Genomic DNA, 11225 nt, shown 5'->3' with positions numbered 1-11225 from the left:
ATATAATATGCAAAAAAACAAAATCTTAAAGCCTTTGTTCTCTGCAGCTTCTCCCGTTGATTGATCGCATTCCTCAGATACTCCAGGGATTAATATTTAGGTTTCCTTCTGTTCCTCTTTCCCCCTCCCTCTACATTCCTACGTGCAAGCAGTACCTAAGATGCAGATTCCTGCCCCAAGGATGGGGTAAGTGGCTCTTTTTGCAGCCAGCAATCCAAACACCCAGTGCATTGCCACTCTTCGCTAGGATTCCCAAATGTTTTTTGTTTTTTTTAATTGCCAGCTTCCGCTCTTCTGTCTTAAACAGCAGCACGGTCTACAGTCATGAGAAATGTTTTTAAAAATGTATTACTAATTCCTACCCTTTCAAAGGCACAGGAGTTGGCCTGGTCAGTTTCTTCCTTGCCAGTTGACAACCTTACTCTCTGGCTCTACTCTTCTGCATGAATTGGGGGCCTAGCATCTACCGTATTTTCCCATGTATAAGGCGACAGCTATTTTTTTTAACCAAAAAATTGAGAAATCAATCAATCGCTCAATCTTTCAGTCAAAAAGATTTCCAGTTTTGTACTGCTGGATAGCTCTTTAATGAAATTAAGGAAGGGGGACAGATTCCATTGTCCTGGAAACAAACCAGATCATAGTGTTACCTTCTGCTGCCACACTCTGAGAGGTGGGACTCTCTCGCTCTCTCCCAGTGCTCGCCTCTGGTCTTCTTTCATGGCTGCCCCAAGCAAGTGAGGGAGCAGGCGGGCAAGCGACCAACAGACTGACAGAGTGTCTCCTTTGGTCTCTGCCTCAACACCAAGTGTGTGGCACTTTTTTTGTGGGGAGATTGAATCACCAGCCACGGGAAGGTAACTAGAGTGTTGTTGTTTTGCAACCCCCAAGCATTGAACATCTGTGCATAAGATGACCCCAATTTTGGACTAAAAACATCGTCTTAGACACGGAAAAATACAGTAATCCTCCAGCCACTGACCCCACCCTGTGCTATTCCTGAGCCTGCTCCAGGAGCCTAGCTGGCACCTGAGATTTCAGCACCTGAAAAAGGTGATGAGATCTAGCTTTCCTCCTCCTCCTCCTCCTCCTCCTCCTCCTCCTCCTCCTCCTCTTCTTCTTCTTCCTCCTCCTGCTCCTCCTCTTCCTCTTCTCCCTCTGCTGCCATTCTTACTGCTGCCACCCTACTCCTCCCATTGTCACTTGCCTGCTTTTGGTCCCTTTTGCTGCTGTTAGCGGCATCAGTGATGGCTGGCTCTCCACCTCATCCATGCCTCGTTCCAAAGAAGGGCCACAGGAGACCTTCCACAAATGGATTAATCCACGGCTGGATGAGGTGCCCAGGAGAGTGCCTGCACTGGCGCTGCTTCGCTACAACTGCAATAACTTTGATTTAACCTCGGCTAAAAATATAAATTACCTTAAAGGATATAGATCACCTGCCACAGATAAGTACAGGCAGCGCAGGCACTTCCAAAGCCAACTTGCCCCGAATGCTTTACTCTGAAAAAGGACCCTCCCTTGGACGTTTCACAAGGTGTGGCAGGGTGTGTGTGGAATGAGAGATGGCGGAAGAGGACCCCATTGCTGTCTTGTGTGGCTAGCAACAGGGCCAGCCTGGCTCCAAGGCAAGTGAGGAGCACCAATTTGCTTCCTCTCCAAGGCCCATTGGATGGAGACAATTGTCACATTTTGTCACATGTTTGGACTTGCCTTGTCTAGGTTATTGGCTGATTTCTAATAAGACTGAAGCATGTCTGGAACTCACATACTGTCGCTTAAGTTATTGACTTTTAAGGAAAGTGATCTTCAGGTGATAGGGTTCTTCCAGCCCATCGTGATTCTGTCAATCTCCTTTTTTCCCCCTTCTGCAGTCTTCAACACCTTTGTCGTAGGATTCCTGGTGGTGGGAGCAATGTTCGGGTTCCTCTGCGCTGCAAGTTTTATGCTCCTCTTCACCTGCACAAAAAGCAAATGGCTACACAAGTGTTTAAGGAAAAAATTCCTCACTCCAGGTATCTCGGACACTTGCCTCCAACTTTTAGGGTGGTGTTATGTGTGCCGGCTTGGTTGCTCAAGAGCGAACAGGCAAGACTCCCACTGGTATTTTCAAGGCTTTATTATCTGTCCAAAACATTCACTGTGCAGAGCGTCTCAATTCCATGTTTGCTCAGTCGCTAGCAGGATCTGGGAGTGGGCGGTCCTTAAACTTTCCCCAGCATAGCAGTCTTTTGACCCCCATCCTACGCCTCCCTTCTCTGTGCTTAAACCGACTGCACAGAGAGGGCGTGGGCAAAGGGGGACCTGCCTCCCCCTCGCTTTGCTCAGGCTCGGTGTTGAGGCTCTCTCTAGCATCCTCCGACTCCTGCATCCCTTCCGCACTGGAGGTGTGGCTTCCCTCCTCACCGGCTGAAGAGCTGCTTTGCTCTTCGGAGGCTCCCTGTAACACAACTGCTCTTCCACCTCTCGCCTCTGAGCTGATGACAGTTCCCTGACAGGTGGCTACTTTTCCCAGTGAGATCGTGGCCCTGAAAGATGCACTTTTTCCATGGGAAAATCATGCAAGATCACAACAACCAAAATGGCCGCCATTCTCTTATGTTAAAAAAAAATATGATAGTCCTGGTTTTTTCAGGACACTTGTGGGGTACGCTCATTTGCATGATCTGCTTACATCTGTTCTTAAATTTGTTTTTGATGTTTGGTTGTGTTTTATTGCTTTTAGACATTTTAAATAGAGTTATATTTCATTTTATCTGTCTTTTTTTAAATTGCAAAAGTGTTTGCCACCCTTTGGGAGGAAGGGCAGGCTGTGAACCAAATGAATGAATGAATGAATGAATGAATGAATGAACCTTGGCTGGGTTGGAGCAGAAGGAGAGTCACACACTGCAACAAAGGGGCATTAATTCTTCTTCATATGCTTCTTCCTAGCACTCACTACAATGATCGCAATGTCTGTGTATACAGGGAAATATACTAGCGATGTTCCTCTAGAGTTCTGTGGCTGGTCCTTCTACTTTGCCTGGGCTAGCTTCCCACTTTTCCTCAGTGCTGGTGAGTTCAAACCAAAGGGGGGTGGATGCTTGTGGATTTAGGATGGACTGTGTAGAGTTTGGACCTCTGTTGACTTTGAAGTTGTGGGTTTGAAATCTCCAACCCCTTGCAATAAAAAATGGACAAGTGGGTGGGGCCTTCACGGTTCTTTCATGAATGGAGATCCACAAGCTTGAAGTCAACACCTACCAGCCAATGGGTGGTGACTGGAAACCTGATGTCTGCAAGGATTGGCTGTGCAATTGACTCCCCTGCGGTGATGGGGTGACTTCACAGCTGGTGGAGGGGTGGTGGTTTCATACCTGCTTCCTGCAGTGACCGATCCAGCCATTCTTCTACCTGTTCCACAACTGACCTCTCCTGCAATGCTAAATATGGAGAAGTAGGCAAGGTTTGGGAACAGTAGTGTCACAAACCAAGCTGGAACCCACACACAGTGAACGGACTAAGGATAGATGGATGTATAAAGTTCAAATTGCTAACAAAAAGCTTGAGAAAGTTCCTTACTTTGACATTTACCAAATATAATCAACAACCACATTCCCTTTACAGTCATATCTCGGGTTGAATATGCTTCAGGTTGAGCGTTTTCTGGTTGCACTCTGTGGCGACCCAGAAGTAACGGAACGTGTTACTTCCAGGTTTCGCTGCTCGCGCATGCACAGACGCTCAAAATGACGTCACGTGCATGCGCAGAAGTGGCAAAACGCGACCTGCGCACATGCAGTCACGCAGTCGCATCTTACGTTCCTTTCAGGATGCGAATGGGGCTCCAGAACGGATCCTGTTTGCATCCAGAGGTACCACTGTATATAATTTTGAGGTGCAAATGCTGTTGCTTATGTAGCCAAAAAAAACCTTTTGGTGGGGGGGGGTAACTTTGACAGAAGTATAAAAAATATTGAGGGGGGAAATTAAAGGGGCCTTCTCAGTAGTGGCACCTTGCCCTGTGGAACACCCTCCCATCAGATGTCAAAGAGAGAAACAATTATACAGCTTTCCATAGACATCTGAAGGCAGCCCTGTATCAGGAAGTTTGTAATGTCCGATGTTTTGCTGTGTTCTGTCATATTCTGTTAGAAGCCTCCCAGAGTGGCTGGGGCAACCAAGTCAGATGGGCTGGGTACATGTAATAAATTATTATTATTAATTATTATTATTATTATTATTATTATTATTATTATTATTTAGCCAGTGGCCTGGGGTTCTCCCATCTCTGGTGTAAATGCTTTCCTATATTTGGGGACAGTGTCCAATCTCCCTCGGATTCTGCTTCTCTTCGTTCATTTGTCCTCTCTTTCTCTCCCACAGCAATCGTGACAGTGTTGTACCAGAAGTTGCACAAAACCGAAGAACGAGAAGAGAGCCTTGCAGCAAACTCTGTCAGAAACCTAGCGTGAATGTCTTTGAACTCGGCAAGAGGGAATAAGGCCGAAAACCTGACCTCTTACAGCATGGACTACAAACACAGCATCCGCATCTGAATTTCCCTGGAGATTTGTGGCATTCCAAATTACTCGGTGCTGTTTCCAAGGTGGAATAAAGCCACTGGGAATCCTCTACCATTATATTTTGGAGAGTATGGTGTACGCACATTGAGTCCCTTTCGATTATTTGTGACTTCCAGGACAGCTGCGCTACTAGCACACCTGTTTGCATTAATTAAAACACTGTGAAAAATAAATTGCGAATTTATTTCATTTAAGGTCTTTCTACTCCACATTTTGCAGCAGAGCCTGATGATGGCTTGTAGTGTAAGCATTAAAAATATAATGTGTTTGCTTGTTTGTTTGTTTATCTGATCTAACATGCCCACCCTTTGCACAGGCCATCGGGTGGGGAAGGTTCACAATAAGATCAAGTCGATATATCCCATTTTTATACAGAAACTACTTAAGGTACCTTTTAATAGGATAACAACATGAACAACAAACGAGAAAAGGTGTGGCAGCAACAGGGCCAGCCTGATGTGTAATGGGAATTCAAAAGGGTATGGGGCCACTCACTAAAGGCCTGATTCTGACATCACACAGAATTTCACATTGCATACCCACATTGCCATTTCTCCTTAGTCTGGTTAATGAAAAACTTGCACTTTGCACCAAGGTAATGGCTGCTTGTTCGCAAGGGGTGTGGTCCATCTGTAATGATGCATTTGCATCGAAGAGCTTTTCTCCAGAGCCCAGCTCAGCTTCCAGAGACCTCCAGCAATGTGGCAGATCCTTCTCCTGCTCAGCAGTCTAGGCTGCTGCTTGCTTGGTTCCACAATGCTAATTGCTTCTGTGTGTACCACTAACTGGATCATTCAGCCCACCATGTTCGGCTATTACTATGAAGGGCTCTGGAACTTCTGTATAGCAGAGCAATGTATGAGTCTGCATCGAGATTGGGGTAAGTCTTTCTCTTGTGGCCAGTATGCTAAACTCTTGACGAATGTGGCTGGGCTGTTGTTACCAGATCAAGGCCGGCTCACTGATGAGGCAAGGCAAGGTGCCCACCTTGGGTGCAGAAGCAAAGAGGTGGCACCCACCTCACCTCCACCTGCCACCCTGCCACCTCCATCCCTGTACCAGATACTGTTCCTGTGCTTTTGACAGCAGCTTAATCTATATGCATCCAGAGTCCATAACGCCCTGAGCCTGGCTTTGGCTGGGGAGGGCGGGATATAAATAAAATTTATTATTATTATTATATTATTATCTCTAGCCTGTGAAAAAGACATTGCTTGTTAACTCAGATGTGGTGAGCCTCTGGCCCTCCAGATGTTGTGGACTCCAGCCAGCATGGACAACGATCAGGGATGATGAGAGTTGTGGCCCATCAACATCTGGAGAGCCACGGGTTCCCATCCTGTGGGGGAACCCAGCCAGATCTGTGCGGTATAAATAATAAATTAGTATTTTGAATTATGGTGCTGGAGCAGACTCTTGAGGGTCCCATGGACTACAAGAAGATCAAACCTATCCATTCTGAAGGAAATCAGCCCCGAGTGCTCACTGGAAGGACAGATCCTGAAGCTGAGGCTCCAATACTTTGGCCACATCATGAGAAGAGAAGACCCCCTGGGAAAGACCCTGAGGTTGGGAAAGATTGAGGACACAAGGAGAAGGGGACGACAATGGTTAAACAGTGTTCTCTAAGCTACCAACATGAATCTGACGAAACTGCGGGAGGCAGTGGAAAACAGGACTGCCTGGTGTGCTCTGGTCCATTGAGTCCTGAAGAGTTGGACACGACTAAACAACTAAACAACAACAAAAGTTATAACAATACCAAATACATATCCATATACAGAGATTTCTCTACACAGGGGGTAATGGTAGAAGGCAAGCATATCTGATTTTCCAGTATTACTAATTCACTGTTGCTTCTCTTTTGCAGCGTACAAAGTGTTTGTTTTAGGATTCCTGAACGTGGGAACATTTTCTGGATTCTTGTGCAACCTTCTTTCTCCACTCTTGTGGGTGTGTGGAAAGAAGGAGCAGATACGAAGGGCTACCTTCAACTCAACTTTCCTGTCAGGTACTGCAGATACAGAACACCCCCCTCTCCAACTACTCCAATTCTTTTAATATAGCCACGGGTCTTTAAGTATCAAGAATATGATACTTAAGAGCCACTAAGCTCAAACCAGATCCATAAAATTGTTCCTGTTTTGCCCTGCACTGGAGAGCAGGACCCAAACCAATGGCTTCAAGTTACAAGAAAGGAGATTCCAGCTAAACACCAGGAAAAACTTTCTGACAATAAGAGTGAATGAATGAATTTACTTTATTACGGTCATAGACCAGCATAAGAAAAACATCTAAATAAATAGCATAACAGTATCAATCTAAGCAAATAATTATTAAATAAATGGGAGCAAGAACCATACATAGATTTAAACATATACATAGAATACTTAATTAAGCATAGATAATGAGTGAGTAAAAACTGATAAGAAAAACTAAAAGATCAGTCAACACAGCTATATGGGGTGGGCTTCAGAAGTGCGTGTCTAACAATATGGGCCTTCAGTTTAGGACTGAGTTGTAGCATAGACCATTCTTTGTCAGATATCTATCATGGCAATCTGGAAACAGTGGCTCATGTTGTCCTGTCCTGTCCCCTTTATAAAGATCTGGGGAATGAGATCATCACCCCACTCTTACTTATCATCCCAGGCTGCCCATCTGCGGCCACATTGTTCTTTCTTTCATCAGATCAAAATGATCAGACAACAGCAAAGGTTGCTAGGTTTATCGAGGGTGCAATGAGATTAAAGGCCACTATCTTGGGCATTTGATTGCCCTTTTTACCCATTGCTGTCTTTTTAATTGTATATATTGCTTGTTTTATATTGCTATGGCCATTGGCTAATGTGAATAAAGTTTATCTATCATCTATCATGGCAGCACAAAATCTGGTGACTAAATATGTGTGTGATGGCCTGGGATTCGGACTCAGACGTGGAATCTGAGGAATCCCAGCCTGCACAGGAGTCCCCGCCTCCAGAACCAGCTGAGCCGGGGCTGGGGCCCGAGCCTGAAGGGTCCTCACCTGTGCTGGATCCTCAGGTGCAGGCACCAGCTGAGTCTGCTCTGGCCCCTGAGGTGATGGAGGGCCCATTGCCTGCAGGTGCTTCACTCTCAGCCCCGTCAGAGGAAGAGGAGGTTGCCTCTGGGTCCGGTAACCCTCCAGCCTCTCCTGAGCTGCAGAGGCTCAGGGCAGAGAGGCAGAGGGAACTACGTTCCCGCTGGAGGAGTGCTCGCCTCCAGGCCAGGGGCCGCCCTATGCCTCGGGGCAGATAAAAGGCAGTCAGCCCCAGTCCCAGGTTGCAGGAGCAACGTGGTCGCTAGTCTGTTCCTGCCTGCACCCTGTCCTGCTCTTCTGCCAGAGTTCCTGACCCCACCTGACTCCCTGCCTTGGACCCAGCTGCAGCTTTGATGGACAGCCTCCATACCACACCATTGACTTCGGACTGGACTCGGACCTTGCCTCTCAGTAGCTCCCAGGACCAGCACAATGTGACTTCTAGGGTCTTGTCCTGTAGTAATAGGGAGATGTTGTGTTGTTCTGAATACCCAGGAAATTTATATAAAATGGGTTGGATAAACCTAGTTCGAATGTCTATATAATACTGGCAATGAAGGAGGGCATGCTGCGTTGTTTCCTGCTGCCCTGACCCACATGGGCATTTCCTCTCCTCATATGGGATCTTCCTATAGCGGCTTTCCTGAACTGCTGAAGGGAGGGCCTGACAAAGTGAAAGCCCTTCGTTGTTTTGGTATTTCGAGATTAGCTATGTGTGGCATTTGGGAAGTCAAGTAACTTCTAGTTTCGCTAATTTAAATTTGGGGGGGACAGTAACAGGTGTTTGACAGTGGAACAGACTCCCTTGGGAAGTTGTGGACTCTCATTCCCTGGAGGATTTTAAGCAGAGGTTGGATGGCTTTAGTTGAGATTCCTGCATTGCAGGAGTTTGGACTAAATGGCTCTTGGGGTCCTTTCCAACTCTACAATTCTACGATGAGCCCACCAGGCTCAGTATAGCTCAGTTACACTGTTAAAAACAAATTGATCAAAAGACCCAAGTGAATAACATCAACAGCTGTAAGAATACCTTCTAAGCTAGAACCACAGATCAAAATGCACATCGACATGCCTGGGTAGGCTTCCCTAAGCAGAAAAGTTTTTAGGAGTCTGCTAAATATTTCTACCCAGCTTTTCAGGTGAGATTGGCTCAACAGGGTGAGGTAGTGGGGGGGGGGGTAGGTAACAGTGCATCTGACAGCTGGCTTTGGCAAGAGTCACTACTGACATGCTTCCGTTTGCTCGTTCCTAGTGGTTACTACGTTGATTGGAATGAGTGTGTACACAGGAAAATACACTCGGAGTACACCTCTGGAATACCGTGGGTGGTCCTTCATCTTGGCCTGGTGTAGCTTCTCCCTTTACCTTGTTGCTGGTGAGTGCAACTAGCAGAAATAGCCAGGAGACTGAGGTTTGCTTCTGTTCCAATAGCAGGAGTTCCTCCCCACCCCACCCCACCCAGCATTGCATCTGTTATTGTTTTCTGGGATGCTCGATTGCTGTATCCCAGGAGGAATCAACATGGAGGCCTCCATAGGTTGTGGACTTCAACTCCCATCATCCCTGATGGTCTGGCATGATGCCTGGGTCTGATGGGAGTTATAGTCCAAATCCTCTGGGTAGCACTACAACAGCTACTTCAGCTATAAACAAACTTGGTTCTCTTATTTGCTTGTTATGTGGAGTCATGGGAAAGGCAGCACAGGGAAAGATAGAAACAGATTATGGTGGTAAGCATATCACTTGACGTCAACTGCGTTTACTTTGGAGTAAATATGCTGTGGATGAGGCTGCCAATTTATTTTCTGTTAGAAGAATGGAAGAGAGATCAGCGGCGAAACACCCACTGTGTATGCAAAATGTCCCAGATTCAATAGCCCCCAATAGCTGCTTATGTTGGGGGAGGGAAGAGAGAGAGTCTGCATTTCCAAAAATGGAATAAAACATGGCCCAGATTTGAATAAAAATTGCATGTGTGAATATATGGCAAGGGAGGGGGAAGGTATGGTAAAAAGGAGTGTAAGAAATCTAATAAATAATAATAGATGCTTTCATTTTTAAAGTAATTTTTATTGGTTTTCATAGATGTGCAACAAAATGTAACTAGATAACTAAGCTTAACATAATCTCGCAAGTGACCAGTTTTCATGTCTTTATAATATCTGTTCCTCTTTTAGCTTTCCTTCGGGTTTCTCCCTTGTTGTTCGGTCAGGGTTGTGTGGATACCTCCATCTTCCAGAAGTCATCTCCTCCAACTGAAGTATCAGCAATTACCAACGGTTATGACAACAAGATTTGTAGTAATGAGGTTGATAAAATATCTTCCACGTAGACCCTTTTGGTTCATATATAAAATAAGTGGCCACCAGATGGAATAAAAGGATTCATTTTCCCGTTTTCCTTTCAGCACTATTACATTATTGGTAATTTTCTAAGCTATGGCCAGCTTCCATACATTTCTACACCACAGGTCTACTCCCAAATCCTGTATATTTCAACACGTTTTGGCAGTGGATAGCCTTGCTGCAACAAGCAAAATTTCAGGAGTTCTCTTGTTTTAATGGACATATTGGACCTTCAGAAATTGACAATGAACACAACTGTGGGGTAAATCAATTTCTTCCTGTGAAATATGAGAAATTTCTGAGTATATCCCCCTCAAAAAAATTGTATTGTTGATGTCAGGGACTGGGCAGAGGAGGAATGGTGGAGACAGCCTCCCCAGCCTGACCCTTCCAGAGAAGAAGACGACAGTTCAGAATTACAACAGGGGTTTGAGGGAGGTCACAGCTCAGATGAAGATGAAGGGGAAAGTTGGGAAATAATGGCAGACGAGGAGGAGACAGAGCCGGAGCAGTTGGTTGACATGTTATCACTAGAAAGCATTCCAGACCCACCATCTCCCAGAACCTGGCGAGCCTTAAAAGTAGGAGAGCAAGGAGCTCAAATACAGATGGCCCTCAGTGCCACCCATAGAAAGGATGACAAATGAGGAAGTGGGGGAGAAGGGGAGATTTACCCAGGACAACACCATTATTCTAAGAGGCAGCATTTCCAATCCTCTCTCTGTGAATATTGAATAAAAAGCAATTGATAAGAACTTTTGTTTGTCTTATCTGTTCCTGGCGACCTGCCTTGGGGGTTGGATCCACTGACGACTGACGGTTGGGCAGCCCCACCGCAAGTGGTGGTACGATTGCAATCTCTGCACCATGTTGATACTGTTCCAGAAGTTATATGGCACAACTGCACTGGTGTTCTATAGATGCAAGTGGAGAAATAGCCACTACATAGTAAATAGAAATACAATATATCTGACCACAGTGAGGAGGGCAGTGACCAGATGAGCTGTGTAAACTTGCTCAATTTACTGTTGAAAGCACTCACTGTGAGTGGGCAGCTTCAAGCCCTCCTCCTCACTTTCCTTTCATAGTGTTCTTTAAAAAAAATTGAAGCAAATAAATTAAATCCATACAATAACAATAATAGTGTTCTTTAAATTTAAAGCCATCTTGAACTGGTCAGCCTTCAAAACAGAGGATATCTTCAAACAGAGCAACTGTATTCTGTGACATAGGACATGCAGCAATCCTGCT

The 11225-nt window shown here is 45.6% G+C and overlaps 1 protein-coding gene and 1 long non-coding RNA gene across 2 annotated transcripts; both read left to right on the top strand.

Moving 5' to 3' along the window:
- Positions 1–2423: 2423 nt before the first annotated feature.
- LOC308484607 lies at positions 2424–4961 on the top strand. Its single transcript, XR_013990036.1, has 3 exons — positions 2424–2498; positions 2935–3057; positions 4369–4961. It is a non-coding gene; the product is annotated as an uncharacterized lncRNA (long non-coding RNA).
- Positions 4962–5181: 220 nt separating this feature from the next.
- On the top strand, positions 5182–10964 carry LOC308484450 (uncharacterized protein). The gene is made up of 4 exons (XM_081019415.1): positions 5182–5448; positions 6439–6579; positions 8882–9004; positions 9807–10964. The coding sequence occupies exons 1-4, from the start codon at positions 5268–5270 to the stop codon at positions 9959–9961; spliced, it is 600 nt and encodes a 199-aa protein (XP_080875541.1). The 5' UTR covers positions 5182–5267; the 3' UTR covers positions 9962–10964.
- The last annotated feature ends 261 nt before the right edge of the window (positions 10965–11225 follow it).

Source organism: Podarcis pityusensis (assembly GCF_964106645.2).
Source record: "Podarcis pityusensis genome assembly, chromosome: 8".
Taxonomy (NCBI): domain Eukaryota; kingdom Metazoa; phylum Chordata; class Lepidosauria; order Squamata; family Lacertidae; genus Podarcis; species Podarcis pityusensis.
This window is presented reverse-complemented; position numbering and strand designations above follow the sequence as displayed.